This window comes from Mobula birostris, chromosome 19, assembly GCF_030028105.1.
Source record: "Mobula birostris isolate sMobBir1 chromosome 19, sMobBir1.hap1, whole genome shotgun sequence".
In the NCBI taxonomy this organism is placed as follows: domain Eukaryota; kingdom Metazoa; phylum Chordata; class Chondrichthyes; order Myliobatiformes; family Myliobatidae; genus Mobula; species Mobula birostris.
Genome location: NC_092388.1, coordinates 5883291 through 5904784, shown reverse-complemented (window position 1 = coordinate 5904784; position 21494 = coordinate 5883291). Strand labels below are relative to the sequence as shown.

Genomic DNA, 21494 nt, shown 5'->3' with positions numbered 1-21494 from the left:
GCAGGAGAATGGGATTGAGAGGGAAAATAAATCAGCCATGATGGAATAGATGACTTGGTGGACCAAATGGCCTAATTTGCTTCTATGTCTTACGGTCTTATGCCTTACCTTGTAAGTTTATGGAACCCATATGTCTGATGCAATTTTGAAACATCTTAGGATTTTATGCTAAACATAAGAACATAGAAAAGGCACGATAACTAGAGTATTTTTACCCACATGTCACCTGTTTTAGCTCTTTTTGATACTTTAAGACATAACCAGAACTGTGCATTTCTCCATTTAATTTTTTTGTCATTGTTGATTTAGAGCTTGCATTTATTATTGCATTAAAGCCCGATGGATAGAATTCTCTTAGATATCATGAAGAATATTATTTTCGAGCTAAAACCTTGCTTTTATCTGCCACTAAAATGTGTGATTCCCTTTATAATGTTTTATTTTTGTATATAATTGTCTGTATTTGTTATCCGATTTATAACAGATCACATAACAATTTTTTTGCATTCATTCAAAATTCAAGATTGTTTATGTAATTTCCAGTACACAAGTGTAAAGAAGAACGAAATAGTTGTTACCCTAGATCTGATTCTTTAGATAACTTAAAGGCAAAAACTGAAACTCATTAAATTTGTGTCATATATTGTAAATATAAACAAAATATATTTTTAAATACTTCAAAATATCTTTGTGCAGACGTGGACAAATAATATGAACAAATCATCCGAGTCGAGGATTAAATATTTTGATGGAGATGATTACACATGTATAACATTCCAACCTGATCTGTCAAAATTCAAGATGGATAAACTGGATAAAGATATTGTGGCACTAATGACTCGAAGAGCTTATGATGTAGCTGGGTCGTGTAAAGGAGTCAAAGTCATGCTTAATGGAAAGAAGTTGCCAGTAAGTAATTATTAACAACACATCTGTAGATTACAATATTTGTAGGATGTTCTGAGATTATCCATAAATAGTTGTACTCACGCTTGGCTTCAAGTGAAAAGGTTATTGGCAGCTGTTTAACTATTTTTCATGGTTTGAAATGTATATTCTGCAGATGAACTGTTGACTGGCTTTTAACTTTTGTTTACTCTCTAGAAATGTACCTGGCCCAGGTGAGCAGAAGAGAATTTTGTGGTAGTTTTTGGGGCAGTACAGTAGAGCTGAGTTCATTCCTGACTCTACAGCTGTGTATGTGCACTTTACATATTCTCCCTGTTCCTGTTTGTTCCTATATCCCAGAGGTCTATGTGTTAGCAGGTTAATTGGACATTTTGAATTGCCCCTGTTGTGTAGGTATTTTTTAGAATTGGTATGAAATGGGGTAAGAGTAGAATGTGGTGAGAATAGGTAATGAATGAATGGGATTGCTCTATGAGCTGGCACAGATTTGATGGACCAAATGATCTCCTGTTTGCTTGTTGTGTTGTATGGAAATATTGGAATTTTAAGAGAAATGTACCTTCGTTACTTTGATGATTGTCCCTATTAACTGCAAAGTATTGTGCAAGTGACTTGTTCTTTTAGAGGGGAAATGGGTTATTGTTCTCCAAAGTGTTTTTAAAAAAAATAAGGAAAATAAATTTGGAAGCGCATATAAAAGGGATGAAGGAGAGGTTGCTGGAGATGAGTACAAGATTACAATGCAGCTTTTCTTGGTTAAATATTGATAGATAAAACAGAAAATGCAAGAAATATTCACCAAGCAGTATTGTTGAGGAAAAAGAACAGATAATTCAGGTTGGTGGCCTTTTATCAGAGCTAGGAGAAATCAGAAATAAGACAAGTTTTGAGAATTCCAAGGAAGTTTTGTGGTTTATGTTCTACATGACAAAGTAGACCTGTGGAGGACAGGAAATGAAACCATTAGAATGTGAAAGGAGAGAAAATCAAGGAGTGGAGTTGAAGAGACAGAATGTGGTATGTGATCTTTGTTTAACTTTTGTTTTGGTTCTTTAGGTAAATGGATTCCGGAGCTATGTTGATCTTTATGTGAAAGATAAACTGGATGAAACTGGTGTTGCTCTGAAGGTGGTTCATGAAGTAGTGAATGATCGCTGGGAGGTGTGCCTGACCATGAGTGAGAAAGGCTTCCAGCAAGTCAGTTTTGTAAATAGCATTGCTACCACTAAGGTTGGTATTATAAAAAGCTTCAAGATTCAACATTGTTTAATGTCATTTCCATTGTAAAGAAGAACAAAATAATTGTGACTCTGGATCCAATGTAACACAAAAAAAACACAATAAGATAAAGAAAATAATAATAAAAAAGACTCAATAAATATAAATACATAAGGTTAGCTTATATACGTTGATTGTATGTCCATAAAGTGACACTAGGCACAGGAGTGTTTGTACATAAAGGAAATAGTAAAATAGTAGTGGTTGGGGCCGTGGAGGGGGGGTGGGTTAGTGGGTGGAGGTGTTGATCAGCCTTACAGCTTGGTTGAAGTAACTGTTTTTGAGTCTGGTGGTCCTGACCTGGATGCTATGTAGACTCCTCCCTGATGGGAGTGGGACAAACAGTCCATGAGCAGGGTGAGTGGGAACCTTCATGATGTCTTTTTCCGTGTTTTTATATATTTGTCCATGATGGTGGGTAGGCTGGTGCCTCCGATGCATTAAGCAGTTTTGACAACCTGTAGTAGAGCCTTTCTGTCCAAGCAATGATGCAGCTTGTTAGGATGCTCTCCACTGCACATCTGTAGAATGATGTGAGTATGGATGTGCATAGTCCAGCTCTCTTCAGCCTCCTCAGGAGTTAGAGGCATTGGTGAGCTTTCCTGACTATGTAGGATGTGTTCTGTGGCCATAAGAGATTGAGATATTTACTCTGAGGAGTTTGAAACTGCTTGCAGTCTCCACTGCTGTGCTGCCAATGTGAAGGGAGATGTGAGAGGTACAAGTTTTGAGGCTGATAAGCATCTCCTTTGCCTTGCTGACATTGAGGAAGAAAGTATTTGCCTGGCATCAGGCCTCGAGCTCTTTACTCCTCTCTAGGCTGTCTCATCGTTGTTAGTGATTAGGCACTCTCATATTGCTTTGTGAAAGTTATCATTTTACTTTCTTTAAATCAATAAGTATTCTAAATTTGTTGTTACTTTCAAAGGGTGGTAGACATGCAGATTATGTGGTCGACCAGATTGTTAGTAAGTTAATTGAAGTTGTGAAAAAGAAAAACAAAGCTGGAGTATCAGTCAAACCTTTTCAGGTATGTGTTTTTTTGTAGAATTCCAGTAAAACTTGACATGATAGTGTAACTCTTTAATATGAAGGTAATTTCAGATATTTTCCTTTCATGTAGGTGAAAAATCATTTATGGGTCTTTGTCAACTGTCTGATTGAAAACCCAACATTTGATTCACAAACAAAGGAAAACATGACTCTTCAGCCGAAGAGCTTTGGATCAAAATGCATTCTTTCTGAAAAGTTCTTCAAGGGGGTTAGTATTTCAGTGTTCAATATATCCCAACCTGTTGAAGGGTCTTGGCTCGAAACGGTTTATTTCTCTCCATAGATGCTGCCTGACCTGCTGAGTTCCTCTAGCATTTTGTGTGTGTTGCTCTGGATTTCCAGCAACTGTAGAATATCTTGTGTTTATCAATATGTATACTTGGGAGTTAACAGTTCGTATACAGATATGGGCTGATTTTAAACTTCTAAAAAATTGTCATTGATTAAGGTCAAGGAGCCAATCATTTTACACCTCCTATTTCCAGTGTTAGAATTTACATTTTTCAAGATTTAGGCAATCTTTAGTTTCATTGCATTTAGTATTGTTAAAATGAAATTGATACTTTTTGGATTGATTTTTTTTCCCTCCTTGTTTTAAGAGGAAAATTTCTTTGGTTCTTTCAGGCAAACAACTGTGGCATTGTTGAAAGTATATTAAATTGGGTAAAATTTAAAGCCCAGACCCAACTGAATAAGAAGTGTTCTTCGGTAAAACACAGCAAAATTAAAGGCATTCCAAAACTAGATGATGCCAATGATGCAGGTACAGTAAATGCTTTTGCTTCCAGTAGTACAAGAACAGATGACACATATCATATCTGTGGCTTAAAATAAAATGGTCACTTGTGAAACTTAATAAGAACTATTGTGGTTGAACAGAGAGTGTTTAAGTATCTGACTGCAAAACATTTTCCATAACCTGTTTCACATTTGTCTTTAATATGTAAGCTGTATGAGCTAAAGGATATGTATATATTTCTAAATTAGGTGGAAGGCATTCCTCAGAATGTACATTGATTCTGACAGAAGGAGATTCAGCCAAATCCTTGGCTGTGTCAGGTCTAGGTGTCATTGGCCGTGATAGATATGGTGTGTTCCCACTGAGGGGTAAAATTCTCAATGTTCGAGAAGCTTCACATAAACAGGTATGGCTGAACACAGATAATAAGTAAAATAGCATTGTATCTTTTAACTTGATAAGCCTTTTTGTCCTCAGCTGGAAATCACTTGAATGCAAAACAATTGTGAACAGAGCATTTGAGACATAATCTCAATGAGTATTCTGGCAAGAAGATACCGCCTTTCTAATTAAAGCATGTGTCTAAAATACTTGTACACTTGTATTTTGCAAGTTATTTTATTAGCAAATTTTTACCTCAGATTATTTTGTTGCATGTAATGTAGGTCTCTTGTGGTTCAGTCCTAATTTCCCACATCTTCAGTTAGAGTTTCACATAAGTAAATCATTGAGGTTAATGAAGTTCATTATTTATTACTCCAGTCAGGTGCCTTGCTAAGCTTTCAGATAGAGCCAGTAAATAAACCTCGGTTTATTAACTCCATCTGTTAATGTGATGGACTCTATATTTCACAGATCTAACAGCATTGGGCAAATTCATTTGGCAAAGAAGGGACGGGAGGGGGAGGTATTGGAAGTAGATTTTATTTTTTAGTTTACATCATTAATCCCCCTTATCATTCTTCAAACTGTTTCTTGAATATTTTGCAATTTTTGTGTGATTAAACTGGATGCCACTTTCTCTCATATCCTTACGACTAAAGTTTGTCTTTTTTGTATCACAGACTTTAGAACGAGTCTCATGAAAACAGAGACATTAATGAAATGACTTTGGTTAGAATATTTATTGTGAAAATGATTTATTTTATTCTTACTCTCTGTATGAGAAATGCAGCATGAATAATTGTCACACAAAATTTAATTGCATTTGATTACTACCTTATTTGAAGCTTGTGCATTTTCTGACCTTTCAATGGAACTTCATTTGAAAGAATGTAAGAAAATAGTTTTAATAATCATTTAACAAACAATACCTAACAGGACCGATGCAAGGTTTCAGCCCAAAACATTGACAAGATTCTTTCCTTGCACAGATGCTGCTTGACCCCCTTTCCCCACTGACTTCCTCCAACAGACTGTTGCTCTTGATTTCTACAGTCTTTTATGTCTCATATGAACTAATCGTTTTGTTAACCTACACCAGATTCTAAAGTCGGAAGTCAAATAACCTTCAATGATCTCTCAGTCAGGCATTACCGATTAGTAAAAGAAACGATAAAATTTCTTGAACTTGTTTGTTGATTTCAGCAGTTGAATCTTACAATTGAAGAAAATAAGATTGAAACTCTCTAATTTGTTTTTAGTAATCTTGCATATCTCCTTGTAATTGTAAGCTTGCTCTTTAATAGGGTTCTAACACTCAAGGTTGTCAGACATATTCAGAGATAATAAATCTTTAAAATATTTCTGCTGTTAGATGGATAATAAAAAAGATGCTTTTATTTTTATATCCCCAAGGCATCATAAGCCTATTTTGTTATCTTTTTATTTTATAATCCTTCATAAACAGAATAATTTAGTTTTGTTTATTCCTGTATTATCTTACAGTACTTTTATTTGTAAATTTATTAAATGAAAGAAAGCAGCAATTTTTATTTATTTTACCTTCAATAATATACTTCAATTTTACAGAATTGGTAATGAAATATTGCATGGATACCTTAAACCCTGCTGTCTGAATTTAATCTGTGGTTCTGATTATTTTGATGGAATACCTTAAAGGACCTCATTCTGTAAATTGCTTCATAGTAACTAAATTTAGTTCACTTGCTGTGGTTATCCATTACAATTTTAATAATTTAAAAGAATATTGAATTATTGAGTTGTGAAACATTGCAATTCCAGAAAAAACAAAGATGTTAATGTTACTTTGTTGTGCAGATAATGGAGAATGCAGAAATCAACAACATTATCAAGATAGTAGGTCTTCAGTACAAGAAAAGTTACGATGATGCAGAATCACTGAAATCTCTTCGCTATGGCAAGATTATGATCATGACTGATCAGGTTAGCATTTCACTTTCCCTGAATCTTAATTAAAAGGAGATGCACATAATAGTGTTCTCAATAAATACTGCAGGAGCTCTGCTCTGTGAGCATAAAAGCTGACATTGAGTACTATCAAAGCTCTATCGTTTCACAGAAAGTCAGAGAATATATTTACCTAGTCCTGGCTTCACTTGTGTTTACTATTTCCCTCTATCTGTTTAATTTTCTGTTTGTTTTTATCTGTTTTGCTCTTTTTATTTCTATTGCATATTTTAATTGGAATGTAAGTTGTAATGAGAAGTGTCTCTTTGGCTGTTGGCTTTGAGAATGCTGGCATAATATAGTTTTGCTTCCTTCCATCCCATGACTTACACCAAGTGCTCTATTTACCCTCTGGTTATTCAGTTTTTCTGATTCAGTTATCTCTGGCTTGTATTTACTCTCATATTCCCTCCAAGATGAGAGGATATTTACACCATCAATAAAACTCAACACGACTCCCACTCTCTCTCCCCCCCACGGCTGCACATCCCTGTTTCTTTAAAAAGGGCTTTGTTTATTTTCAAGATACACTTACTGTTTAGGGCAGTAATGAAGGTCCTCCATCTCTGTCTATCAAATTTTGGTCTTGGTCTTGGTGGTGTTCAGGTCTTCCTTTATTGTGCCCAAAGCTTCCTCTTAGTTTTCACCACTGTCAGCCATGCAAGTTCTGGGTGGAGACTCAGGAATACAGTTGCATACAAATGTAGAAGGGTCCTTCATTCATTGCTGTTTCCGTATCGACCAGTCAAAGTGATTAGGCCTGAACTGAGTCCCCAAACCTGAGGACTGGCGGACCACTCTTAGTCTGACCCCTACCCTTTGACCTGTTTGTTATGGGTGATCTTAGCAAGAGCCAAATGACTCCAGCCAACATAGTTCTCTGGATCATTGAGGTATGCAAGGCTCCAAACCACAACAAGGTTGTGGCCTTCTTGGAGGTTTCAAATTTCACTTTCCTTACAAGATATTTCCTTTATTAAATTCCTTGAATTACTCGCTCCACTTTACGATTTTCAGTTTCAGGACAATAAAATCCTGATTTTAGTTGTGAGCAAGGCACAAACTTAAAATCAACTGGCAAACATTTGGCACCCTTCACCAAAGCAGGTCAGCCCAAAGAAATTAGTATTCATTTAAATGCAGTCACTGAAAGAAATGTAATCTTCAATTCCACAGCAAAATTTTATGTACTGTGTAAATTAGATTCGAGATTGTTTAATGTCATTTCCTGTACACGTGTGTAAGGGGGACAAATTATTGTTACACAGGATCCAATACAGCACAAAAGATAAATAACACAATAATAAAAAAAAACATGAATATAAATACAATAGATAATCACTTTTGTTAATTGGGAGACAAATACTGACCATGGAACAGGAACTTCCCTGTTCTTCTCCCCAGTTAAGTTTTTTTTATATAGCTACCAGCAGAAAGACATGCGGAGTCTTCTGACTCTATTGAAGTATCATTCTAGTATTTTACGATCAGAGCTCCAAACAGTTTAATTCTGATTCCTATTCTCGTTTTGACATGTTGGTCCATGGCCTCCTCTTGTGCCATGATGAGGCCACCCACTTTATATTTTGTCAGGGCAGCTTCCAATCTGATGGCATGAATATCGATTTCTCCTTCTGGTATTAAAATTTTTTCCAAACCCTCCCCTCTTCTTCTATTCTCAATTTCAGCCTCTTACCTCTTCTCAACTACCTAACACCTCCCTGGGTCCCCTCCTTCCTTTTCTCCTATCGTTCACTCTCCTCTGCTATCAGATTCCTCTTCTCCAGCCCTTTATCTTTCCAACACACCTTGGCTTCACCTATCACCTTCCAGCTAATCCTCCTTCCCCTCCTCCCATATTTTCATTCTGGCATCTTTCCCCTTCCAGTCCTGAAGAAGGGTCTCAACCTGAAATGTTGACTGTTTATTCATTTTCATGGATGCTGCCTGACCTGCTGAGTTCCTTTAGCATTTTGTGCATCTTGCTTATGATCAGCAAAAACTTGCATTCATGCAATGCTGTATAATATTATACAATATGTTAAAGTGTTCAGTATAATCAAGCAAAAAGTGACAAAAAGCCGGAAAGAATTTTGTTCTTAAGAGAGAAATGGGTTGTTTAGAAGGGTTATTCCGGAACTCAGACAAGATAACTGAAGACAGAAACAGCCACTAGTTGTGAGGCAAAAAGGAAAGTAATACATGAGAGCTTGAACTGGAGTAGTGGACAGTTCATGTTAGTGTTGTAATTTGATGAACTCATGCAGGAATTGAAGCATGAATGAGAATCTTGTTGAGCCAGAGGCTTGATGGGTGAGTCCTAAACTCTAACTGGTGTAAATTGGGATGTTGGAAACAGAGCTTTACACTTAATGGTCACTTTAGGTACCTCCTGCACCTACGGTACTGTGTCAAAGTCTTAGGCACCCTAGATTTTTTATATAAATTTTGTTTTAGATGTTTGTTTTTTGTCTTCTACATTTTCATGTCAGTAGAAAAAGTGCAAATTTTAGATTTCCGAACATTACTTTTCCAAAAAAATTAATGTTATAGAGAAATTTTTGTATTTTGTTAAAGAAAGTAAAATATTAAGTAAAGACTAATTTTCAAATAAAAACATGATTACTTTGTAGGTTTATAGTCTAGTGCATGATTAAACAAAGATACCAAATAGATGCAAATGATGAATGACATTATGAGTTGAATGAACTAAAATGATTAACTGGTGTAGAAGGAATCAAACTGGGCAAAGGGAAACCCAGACTAAAAGGTCAGTGTGTGGTAGATGTGACAGGTTAATCTTCAAATCATCAATTCTTACACTATGGCAAGAGTGAGCATAGCACAAGACCCACAAAGTGATCATCCTACATGAGCAAGGTCTCTCCCAACCAGAAATTTTACAGCAGGCAGGAGTTTCAAGATGTGCTGCCCCAGCTCTTCTGAAGAAACACAAAGAAATGGGCAAGCTTGAGGAACAGAAATGCAGTGGTCGGCTACGGAACCTGAGTCCAGCAGATCAGAGATACTTCAAACTGACATCTCATTAAAATTGAAGGAAGTCTAGCACTGCTATTGGCTCTGAACTCACAGAAACTACTGGAACCCAAGTACACCCCTCCCGTCGGAAGAAATCTTGTCGGAAGTCGTCTTCATTGAAGAGTTATTGCCAAAGAGCCATTCTTCCGGAGTGGAAGCAAAGCCAAGAGACTTACTTGTGCACAGAAACACAAGGCCTGGGGTGCTGATCAACAGCAGCAAGTGCTCTGGAATAAGTCAAAATTTGAAAATATTGGTTCAAGCAGGAGGCAATTTGTTTAAGAAGAGCTGGAGAGCACTGCATGGATGAATGTCTGCAGCCAACAGTGAAGCACAGTGAAGGTTACCTGCAAGTTTGGGGCCACATTTCTGCAAATGGAGTTGGTCATCTGGTCAGAATTAATGGAATCCTCAGTGCTGAGAAGTACAAGCAGATTCTCATCCATCATGCAGTACCATCAGGGAAGTGTCTGATCAATCCCAACTTCATTCTGCAGAAGGACAATGACCCTAAACACGTGGCCAAGATCATAAAAGGCTATCTTCAGTGAAAAGAAGAATAAGGAGTTCTGCAACAGGTGGTATGGCCTCCAGAGCCCTGATCTTAATATCATCGAGGCTGTCTGGGAATATCTGGATAGACAGAACCAAGTGAGACAGGTAAAGTCTGCAGAAGAACTGTGGCAAGTTCTCCAAGATGCTTGGAACAATTTACCGCCGATTTTCTTAAAAAACTGAATGGCAATATACCCAAGAGAATTGTTGCAGTTTTAAAGGCAAAGGCAAATCATAATATTGATTTGATTTAGTTTTTTGCTGTTTACTATTCTTTATAGTTTTTAATATTTAAAAACTTCCATTATTTTTGAAAGCATCTTCACTTTACAGAATTTCTTTACATGTATATAAGACTTTTGCATAATACTGTAATATAATACAGGATAAATTCATATTTGTGGAAGGTGATAAGCTGGTTGGAAGAGCATTGAATGTTACAAAATCATGAGGAATTGAGCAATAGAAAGATTGATGCAGTCACAAAGATGGGCCGTGTTACAGACGTATATGTGGATATTTTGGAGATGGTGTAGATGTGATTGGAGGCTTGGATCCAGGCTATAAATAGATTTGATAAGTGTGAGGTAAACTAATATGCTGGGTAATGTTAATTTCTCTTCCTTGGTTTAACAATATGCAATCTGCTGTCAGAATTGCAAAATATATCAACTCAACTCTTGACTAGCATTCAGATTTCAGCACTTACAAGTAGATATATTACTGTGGGGAGTAAAAAAATTGGTTATCAAAAATAAGGGTTGCTGAGTTTGTTTCAGGGATGAAGGTTTTGAATATTTTGTGAGTGTGCTAATGTGGATGGGAATATTATATGCTTTGAAGCATTTTTCTATCTCTTTCCAATCAAGGAATCGGGCTGTTATGACAAATTGAGAACATGAAATTGCATACACAATGTCCCAAGTATTTGCTCACTGTTACCTACAATGAAGTAAAGCCTGGGTACCTTGCATTGCTAGGTTGTAAAAGAAAAACCTAGCAAAATTACCTTGCCAAGCCTGCTTCAGATTTCTCTACTTTTTCTATTCCATATGGAATAAGAACCTGTTGAATCTCAAGTCTGTTATGAAATCCCTGCTTCATAACTATGATTGTTCATTACTAAGCACTGGTTTAGGATTTCACCAAAGAAGATTTGGATTAGTGGAGACCATATGCTAATGAAAATTAGCCTGCCACCTTCCTTCATTTTAGGAGAGACGAGATTATCCATTGATTCTGGTTCCAAATCTGAATGGAAAATAAAGGAGGCTTAGTCATGAGGAAAACTAGTAATATGGAAGGCAGGCTAATGAAGTGCAACGAATTTGTGTTTGAAAGGAACAATTTCTGTTTCCCATTCACACAAATCTTGGCCAACATCAGCAAAAAATTATGAAACTGTCATTTATCTCAAATGTTTTTTTTCTGGTAAGTCCACTCCAAAATAATTTTTTTTAGCCTTAAGATGGGGATGGTCTATATTAGGGAGGAAAATATATAAACACAAATAAACTTTGAGAAGTTTTTCTTTGTGAGTGTTCCCTTACAACACGGAGCTTTGAATCATGGAATTCCTTTGATACAGGATAAGCATGGGGAAAGTAAAATACACAGATACAAACAAATGTGAGAAACTGATATAGAAAGAGGTAAATCAATTTCAGGTGGGGAAAAAAGGATTAGTATCACAGAAGCAGTTGTTATGACTGTGAAGATTGCTTTGAAAGAGAAAGATTAATTTGAATTGTAGAACCAAAACTCTTAGCAGTTTATCATAATAACTTAATCAAAACAGTTAATATTAATTTGCATATCTTTAAATGTTACAGGATCAGGATGGCTCTCACATCAAAGGCTTGCTGATTAACTTCTTCCATCACAACTGGCCATCTCTTTTGAGACACCATTTCTTGGAGGAATTCATTACTCCGATAGTAAAGGCTAGTGAACCTTTAGAACAATCTACAATCCTGTTGCTGTAGATGAAAATAAAAATGTGAAGCACTGATTTTTAATACTTTTTTTTTAAATAAAGGCTACCAAAAATAAACAAGAATTGGCATTCTACAGCATTCCTGAATTTGATGAGTGGAAAAAACACGCAGAAAACAACAAATCTTGGAAAGTAAAGTACTACAAAGGTTTGTAATGTAAAAATTTAACTTAAAATAGTCAAAAGCAAAAACCTAGGAGGTGGGGGGCACACCTGATTTAATTTAGCAATTTTGTATTTTTGTGCAGCTGCCAACAAGTTTTATGCAGATATACTTTCAAACTGGAGTTGAGTTTGATTCTGCCAGTTGCAGGTACCCATTAGAGCTAATGTTAAGTAACAATCTGATCAAATACGCTTATAAAATGACTGGAATATGTGATGTCTCATGCAGGTCTTGGCACCAGCACATCAAAAGAGGCAAAAGAGTACTTTGCTGATATGGACAGACACCGCATAATGTTTAGATACACAGGCCCAGAGGATGATGCTGCAATAACCCTGGTATTATACATAACTATAGAAAATCTCAGCTTGTTAAGTTTTCAATAAATTTGTGTAATTTTATTTTCAGAGAAGTTAGAAGTTAAATTCTGCATTAATGTTGTATTCATTAATTAGTTCTATCTCAATATATACTATCAGATCAAATCCGTATGATGATATCAGTAGTATTCATTGAATGATTAGGCTAGTGTTAAATAGGTGGGTTGCTGGGTAGCATGGCTAGTTGGGCCAGAAAGGCCTCTTCTATACTGTATCTCGAAATAAAATGAAAAAAAGTTAACACATGGGAATTAAAAGCACAAAAATTGCAATAATTAAATTATTTTTAGTCCAACTGATTTCAATATCAGACTTTCAATTGGTTTATAAACTGGTTATAATTGTGAGTTAATGAATGATTGGTCAATAGAAATTACCGTTCTCTGTGGTATAAAAGTTAAATTAATGCTTTGATTAAAAATATTTCAGGCTTTCAGCAAAAAGAAAATAGATGATCGAAAAGAATGGCTGACCAATTTCATGGAAGATAGAAGGCAGAGAAGGCTGCATGGATTGCCAGAGGTCTGGAGCTTTACATTGCAGAATTTAATATTTAATCGTCTGTTCTGTTTGTGATTGTGACATTTAAAATTTAATTTTACAGCAATATTTATATGGAACATCAACTACGCACCTGACGTACAATGACTTCATCAACAAGGAGTTGATCCTTTTCTCAAATTCTGACAATGAAAGGTCTATTCCTTCTCTTGTTGATGGTAAGCATCTGAAGTAGACATTATTATGATTAAATTCTATAATTCATCTGTGGCATCCCCGCACCACCCTTTTTAAGATCAGTTTATTGACTTCAAATACTGGGAATTTGTATCCTAATTAATCAAATTATATAGAACTTGCCTACTAGATAGGATTAAAAATTAAATATAGACCATGACACTGTAAGCAACACACACAAAAACTCAGCAGGTCAGGCAGCATCTGTGAAGTGGAATAAACAGTCACAGTTTCAGGCCAAGATCCTTCCTCAGGACCTGATGAAGCATCTCGGCCAGAAACGTTGATAGTTTATTTCTCTCCATAGACGCTGCCCAACCTGCTGAGTTTTGTATTTTGTGCGTGTGTGTTGCTCTGGATTTCTAGCATATGTAGAATCTCTTGTGTTTATAACATTGTAAATTGTTTTATTTTTGATATATCCTGATTAACATTATGATAAATCTAAAATCTTGCTAAGATTCATACATAATATTTTACTCTCTTCTTGATTTGTTTAAAAAAAAATTGCTCAACATGGGATCTTTTCAACCAGTTGAATATAAGCTTTTCGTAGAATATGATTCAGCATTCATGAAAATTAAATCTATCTTAAAAGCTAGGTATTATTTTTAAAAGAGTATACATTTCTATTTAATCTCAGGTTTAAAACCCGGTCAGCGGAAAGTGTTATTTACATGTTTTAAGAGGAATGACAAACGAGAAGTCAAGGTTGCTCAGTTGGCAGGTTCAGTGGCTGAAATGTCTGCCTATCACCATGGTGAGGTAAATAAAAAAAACTAAATATTTTTATACTGCTTTCAGCTAATGTCAAACGGACCTAATTAGATTTGAAATGCAGATTTTGCTTTGTATCTTGACTCCAAGTGTAGAGGTAGTCAAAATTATTAATTTAAATTAACTATTAACTTATTAAACAATTCAGTTGTTATGATGGTTATTCAGCATCTAGAAAAAAATCCCTCCAGTAAGAAGCTGGATATATAACATGGAATCCTGGACAAATAGTCTACTTTGTTCAGGTTTGTTCAGAGAATTGAATCATTTTTTAATTTATGTAACATGCTGAACAGAGACAATGAGTTGAATGGCTTAATTATGTTCCTTTGGCTTGTGGTGTAACTATTCAGAATAAGATTCATTTATTTATCACATGTACATCAAAAAATATAGTGAATTGTGTCATTTGTGTTAACAACCAGCACACTAGGGTCAGCCCGCAAAGTGTCGTTGCACATTCTGGTGCTGGCATAGCATTCCCACAATGTTTACAGAACAGTACAAGCAACAACATCAATAATAACAAAATTACAACAGCAAACTAAGCCCCGTTCCTCCTTCCCATACAATTTGCAAGTTGAGAGTGCATTTGTGAAATGAGATCCCAGGCAGCAGAAAATTCCTGCAGCCATTTAACAACTGTCAGATCCACCCCACCTGTCTCTGAAATGCTTATTTGTATGTGCAGATTGTACATAAGCCAGCCATTTGTAAGCTGGGAAGATGTGTGGTCATTTCATTAACACCATATCTACCTAAGATGTATCTCATCGGGGCATTTGTGATGCGCGTCAATGCTCTCATTCCCATATTTAAGGAAGAAGGTGCTGGCCCTGGAAAGTGTCCAGAGAAAGATCACAAGATTAATGAAAGGTTTAATGTATGAGGAGTACTTGTCTCTGGGCCTGTACTTGGTAGACTGCAGAAAGATGAGGTGAGAATCTCATTGAATTTAGTGGATACTAGAAGACCTGGAAAGAGTGGATGTAGAATCAGTAGGAGAGCTTTGGAACTGAGTGCACAGCCTCAGAATAAAGAATGTCCCTTCAAAACTGACAGGAATTTCTTCAGCCACAGACAGCTGTGGAAGTCAAATTATTGAGTATATTCAAAGTGGAGCTTGATAGGTTCTTGATTAGTCAGGGTATCAAAGGTTATGGGGAGAAAGTAGGAGAATGGGGTTGAGAGGGATGATAAATCAGCCATAATGGAATGGTGGAGCGGACTTGATGGGCTGAATAGCTTAATTCCACTCCTATGTTTTATGGACATGGTGGATACTGAGCTTCCTTTAAACATGATAATATGCTAGGACATTTTTGACATAAAGAAGAGGGTGGTGCTGGTCTCTTGAAGAGTATTAATATGGATAATTACCTGGGTCTGAAATGTTAAAGATTAGTTTTATTTATCAGACATACAGTACATCAAAACGTGCATTGAAATATGTTTGTGTCATTGAACAATACAGTCCTAGGACAAGACCACAAGTGTTGCCATGCTTCTGACGTCAACATAGCGTGCCAAAACTTACTAATCTGTACATCTTTGGGATGTGGGAGGAAAGTAAAACACCTGGATGAAACCCACATGGTCACAGGGAAAATGTGCAAGCTCCTTACAGATAACACCAGCAATGAACCCAGATCTTTGGTGCTGTAAAGTGTTAGACTAACTGCTACGCTACTGTTCTGCCTCTGAGTAATTAGAACACTTTATTGGATTAAACTCGGACCAGAAATGGAGGGGCATCAAATTTGGAAACGTTGATATTTTAAAAAGATTTGTTAAAGCAGCGATTGGAGTTGGTGGTGATTGGGGGGAACTGTGGTAGGATTGAGTACTGGAATGATATTTTGTATTTGGGGCATCACCAGATGACAGTGCGAATAAGAATAGTGGTTGAACAGGTTCTGCTACTAGTTAGGAGCATGACTACACTGGTAATCTTCAGAACATGTCTTCCAATTAAAGAAAGCTTGTGACTTGTCTGTGAATTTAAATCACAATTAAGTATCTGCATGTTTATTGTTTTAATTTTAGCAAGCACTTATGATGACCATTGTAAACTTGGCCCAAAACTTTGTTGGCAGTAATAATATAAGCTTATTGCAACCAATTGGGCAATTTGGTACCAGACTGCATGGCGGGAAAGATGCTGCCAGTCCCCGGTACATTTTTACCATGTTAAGGTAAGTCAAGTACACTGTTCAGTAACAAATCACCAATGTTTCTCATGTCCATACTTCACCATGGCTGTCCCTTAAAAGGGACAGTAGATCTTAGAACATAGAATATAGACATCTACAGCACGTTACAGACCTTTCGCCCATAATGTTGTGCTGACCATGTAACCTGCTCTAGAGACTGCTTAGAATTTCCCTCTATTTTTCTAATTTCCATGTACCTATCTAAGAATCTCTTAAAAGACCCTATTGTATGCATTGTCTATGCAGATTGAAAATATTAGTAATTTACATTTTTTCATTTTCTTATTTATGTTTACATATTTATTGATTTGTCAAACATTTTTGTTACCATCATCCAGTTAAACACTTTGAGTTCATATCAAAAATTTACCTCTAAGATGCTCTGTGAAACTCGAACACAATTACTAAATTCTTAAGATAAAAGTATTTTTGATTAGTGTAGCTAATTTATTACATAGCAGCTTTTTAATTTTTTTCATTGAAATTTATACTTGACAAAGAACCATTCTGCCTTTGTGTTTTGCACAGTAAAGGAAATTGTTCTGTATGCCGCCACTTTTGCTACCATGTCTGCATGTCTTGCTATCTTTATGGCGCCTATCAACAGGAAATTTAAGTTCCTTCTAAACTTCAAAGTTTCATGTTTTTATTATGTATTCCCTTTTTTTGATTGTTCTTAATTATTATGGATTGAATTTCATTTGCTGCATTTGTGCTCATCTTGTCCATTGTGATCAGGCTCAGTTTAACTTCTCTGTCTATTCAACTTTGTCATCAGGAGTATCTGCTTTTTAATTGGGGCTTTAATATTCAAGTCATTGCTCTATATTACAGAAAAGAGACTGGTTGCTAAGCTGTGTTGAATTTAACTGTAAAATGTCTCCAGTCATTTAAAAAAATTATATTAACTGGCTTTACCTCCCTTTTTCTGATCCAGTTTGAATGTAACATCCCATCTTCCTTAGATTCCTCTGGGTTTTTACTTTCTTGGCTGACTTGGGGGAAGTTTCACAGGAGCCTTGCTAAATATCCAAAAAAACGTCTTTATTTCATCAAGGGTCTGTAATTGTTTTCAAAATACTCAGTTATTGTGAACAACAACCTCCTTAAAGTTGGGCTGGCTGTACTTGATTAAGCTATAAAGCTCTGAATGACAGTTTATAATTTCCATCAGAATGGTAGCAAGAAGTTTGATAGGATAGAGTTGAGTTTGGACCAGTCATAATCTGACTTAATAGCAGGTGAGGCTCAAGTATTTGAGTGATCTGTTTCAGTTCCTATATTTGCACTTGCAAAGATGAATTCCTTCCTCACCATAATAATGAAAAGTCTTCCAATATACCCCTTTAATTAATTCTGTTATAACTTCCTGTAAAGTTGCTATAAATTTGTATATTGATAGTATTCCTAATTTTAACTATAATATTTTGCAGATAAAGTTGTTGTATTTTGTTTTTTTTAGTCCTTTGGCACGTTTGCTTTGCCCTCAAATGGATGACAATTTACTGAAATTCCTTTATGATGACAACCAACGAGTTGAGCCAGAATGGTACTGCCCCATAATTCCCATGGTCCTCGTTAATGGAGCTGAAGGAATTGGTACAGGATGGGCTTGTCGAATTCCCAATTACGATACCAGAGAACTAGTCAATAATGTCAGGCGGATGCTAGATGGGTTGGATCCCCTTCCTATGGTAAATAATGAAAGCTTACTCATAATTTAACACAAATCACAATGTTGTACACTTCCGAGTAAATGCATTTTACATAATATTGAATTTTACTCAAGTTCATTTTCTGAAGGACACCATAGATATGGATTTAGTGATGGTGTGCTTAAGATACCATTCTAATACTCGTGAGGCATAGAGTTCATATTCCCCCATGGGTGCTGTGGAATTTAAACTCTTAATAAACTGGGAAGTTAAAAAATTGTAATCATGATCGCAAGTTGTAAAAATTACAACTGATTTAATATCATGTTCTTCAGAGGATGAAATTTGACGTGGCCGACATGTGACTTCAGAACCACCAGTGTGACTGACTTTTAATGACTTCTGAAATTCTAGTCCTGAGCAAATCACTTAGTTCAAGGGCACCCAGAACTTGGAAAAACAATGAAAATACTAGGGTGAAGTACTGAGTCTTTGCCAGTGAGCATGTGCAATGCTATATCCTAATTCTTTTCAGTTGAGTTGAATGGAAAAGAAAATTTGGTATGGTATAAAGTGTTGACTTGCTATTGCTTCATTTTTCCTTACAATCACAGATCAATTGTGGTTCAAATGATTTGAAGATGGCAAATGTTACTGTAATATCATTATTCTAGCAATTTGACCTGCCTTTTTCTTTAGGTGAAAACCCTAATCACGATGCATTCTATCTATATGCACCCATTTTTGTTATTGGAAATGATAGTGTCAGCCTTTGAGTTGAAAGGCAGTGATTTCTACAATTCTGAACACTTCAATGCGTGAGCTAGAGTGACATTTCATGGGATTCCTGTTTCCTTTGATGTTAAGCTGGTAAATGAATGTCCTATCTACCAGTTACGAGAATGAAGAGTATTCTGACCAATACTAAATTAGGCATGACAACCCACCTCAGAGTACTGAAATGTTATGTTTATCCAGTTATGTTATATGGCTCAGAATGTTGGACAATATCTACAAACCCCATTTCCAGAAAAGTTGGGATATTTTCCAAAATGCAATAAAAACAAAAATCTGTGATATGTTAATTCACGTGAAGCTTTATTTAACTGACAAAAGTACAAAGAAAAGATTTTCGATAGTTTTACTGACCAACTTAATTGTATTTTGTAAACCTACACAAATTTAGAATTTGGTGGCTGCAACACACTCAACAAAAGTTGGGACAGAGGCATGTTTACAATTGTGTTACATCACCTTTCCTTTTAATAACACTTTTTAATCATTCTGGAACTGAGGATACTAATTGTAGTAGATTTGCAATTGGAAATTTTGTCCATTCTTGCTTGATATAAGAATTCAGCTGCTCAACAGTCCGTGGTCTCCATTGTCTGATTCTCCTCTTCATGATGCGCCATGCATTTTCAGTAGGAGATAGATGTAGACTGGCAGCAGGCCAGTCAAGAGCGACGCTGTTGTAGCCTGTGCAGAATGTGGTCGGGCATTGTCCTGCTGAAATAAGCATGGATGTCCCAGGAAGAGACGTTGCCTTGATGGCAACATATGTCTCTCTAAAATCCTAATATACGCCTCAGAGTCAATGGTACCTTCACATACATGCAACTCACCCATGCCGTGGGCACTGATGCACCCCCATACCATCACAGATGCTGGCTTTTGCACCTTTCACTGATAACAATCTGGATGATCGTTTTCATCTTTGGCACGGAGAACTCGACGCCAGTTTTTTCCGAAAACTAGCTGAAATGTGGACTCACCTGACTACAGCATGTGGTTCCACAGTCTTTCGGTCCATCTGAGATGAGCTCAAGCCCAGAGAACTCGCCGGTGTTTCTGCATAGAGTTGATGTATGGCTTCCTCCTTGTGTAATACAGTTTCAAGTTGCATTTCTGGATGCAGCGACGGACTGTGTTGAGTGACAATGGTTTTCCAAAGTACTCCCGAGCCCAGGTGGCTATAATTGTCACAGTAGCATGACGGTTTCTTAGGCAGTGCCGCCTGAGGGCTCGAAGATCACGTGCGTTCAACAGTGGTTTCTGACCTTGTCCTTTACGCACTGAGATGTCTCTGAATTCCCTGAATCTTTTCACAATATTATGTACTGTAGATGTTGAAAGACCTAAATTCTCTGCAATCTTGCGTTGAGAAATGTTCCTTTTGAACTGACTAATAATTCTCTCTCGAATTTTGGCACAAAGGGGTGAGCCACGACCCATCCTTGCTTGCAAAGACTGAGCCTTTGATGGACGCTACTTTTATACCCAGTCATGATACCTCACCTGCTACCAATTAGCCTGCTTAATGTGGAGTCTTCCAAACCGGTGTTACTTGAATATTCTGTGCACTTTTCAATCTTATTTTAACTCTGTCCCAACTTTTGTTGAGTGTGTTGCAGCCATCAAATTCTAAATTTGTGTATGTTTACAAAATACAATTAAGTTGGTCAGTAAAACTATTGAAAATCTTTTCTTTGTACTTGTGTCAGTTAAATAAAGGTTCACATGAATTAACATATCACGGATTTTTGTTTTTATTGCATTTTGGAAAATATCCCAACTTTTCTGGAAATGGGAATTGTAGTAACATGAAGAAACGAATTGTAGAGCAGAGATGTGGTTTTTGAGGAGGATGCAAAGAATATCTTGGACGAAACGAATATCTAACGAGGATGTCATGAACAGAGCAAACACAAAAAGAGAGATAATGTATGAGATCATGAAAAGGGAACATAACTTCATTGGACATGTGATTAGGAAAGAGGAGTTAGAATGCATGGTAATTATGGGAAAGATTGAAAGGAAGAAAGCAAGAGGAAGACAAAGACAAATGATGATGGAGACAGCAGCCAGGGAACTGGAAATGAATACCAATGAATTGATCAACTTGACCCGAAACAGGAGTATGTGGGCCATGGCAGTCAAAGCTCAAACTGGGCATGACGCCTGATGCTGGTGATGATCTACCAATAGCAATTGTAAATTTTCATACTGTTTTCGAACTTGATGGTGGTTTTCCTTGCAGTCTATAAACATTTATTTCTCAAAACTGTTATCTGGCCATTTATTTCTTTGCTTTTAATTGTGTCCTGCTATTCCTTACATTATAACAATGTTGATACTTACAAAGCATTTCATTGGTGAGATACCCTGTGATTCTGAAAAGCAGCATGATTAGTTTATTCTTCATTACTTCATGTTATCAGTGAGAATAGCCTTTAGTCTAAAAATAATTTATTTATATATATAATCTTCATGTGTAAAATTTTTGTAATAATGCTTTCATTTTGATTAATAGTCTAGGCTATTAACTTGAAAAGATCACCATTATGTTTTTCATGGTATCAGTATTTGGTTCAGGTACACACAGTTGGTGTCTGTGTAATATGTTGAATATGGCTGACTGAGAAATATCTTTATTAATAGTGAGATTTTTATTATCTTTGATTCACAAGCTACCAAGCTACAAGAACTTCAAAGGGACAATTCATGAGGTGGGCCAAAACCAGTATGTTGTGAGTGGTGAAATACTAGTTTTGGATCGGAATACCATAGAAATTACAGAACTTCCAGTTAGGACTTGGACACAGGTAATTTATACAATTAAAAGT

General features: G+C 36.3%; 1 protein-coding gene across 2 annotated transcripts in view; it reads left to right on the top strand.

Annotated features, from left to right (window-relative positions):
* The window catches only part of top2b (DNA topoisomerase II beta), a 95790-nt gene that overhangs the window by 42242 nt on the left and 32054 nt on the right, over nucleotides 1–21494 (top strand). For both annotated transcript variants that reach the window (XM_072283161.1, XM_072283160.1), the window contains exons 7-22: nucleotides 697–909; nucleotides 1966–2139; nucleotides 3116–3217; nucleotides 3311–3448; nucleotides 3865–4003; nucleotides 4228–4385; nucleotides 6200–6325; nucleotides 11776–11886; nucleotides 11982–12087; nucleotides 12334–12443; nucleotides 12915–13007; nucleotides 13090–13204; nucleotides 13867–13988; nucleotides 16047–16195; nucleotides 17676–17907; nucleotides 21339–21473. In XM_072283161.1, coding sequence (XP_072139262.1) covers nucleotides 697–909; nucleotides 1966–2139; nucleotides 3116–3217; nucleotides 3311–3448; nucleotides 3865–4003; nucleotides 4228–4385; nucleotides 6200–6325; nucleotides 11776–11886; nucleotides 11982–12087; nucleotides 12334–12443; nucleotides 12915–13007; nucleotides 13090–13204; nucleotides 13867–13988; nucleotides 16047–16195; nucleotides 17676–17907; nucleotides 21339–21473 — 2223 coding nt within the window. The remainder of the gene's footprint in view (nucleotides 1–696; nucleotides 910–1965; nucleotides 2140–3115; nucleotides 3218–3310; nucleotides 3449–3864; nucleotides 4004–4227; nucleotides 4386–6199; nucleotides 6326–11775; nucleotides 11887–11981; nucleotides 12088–12333; nucleotides 12444–12914; nucleotides 13008–13089; nucleotides 13205–13866; nucleotides 13989–16046; nucleotides 16196–17675; nucleotides 17908–21338; nucleotides 21474–21494) is intronic.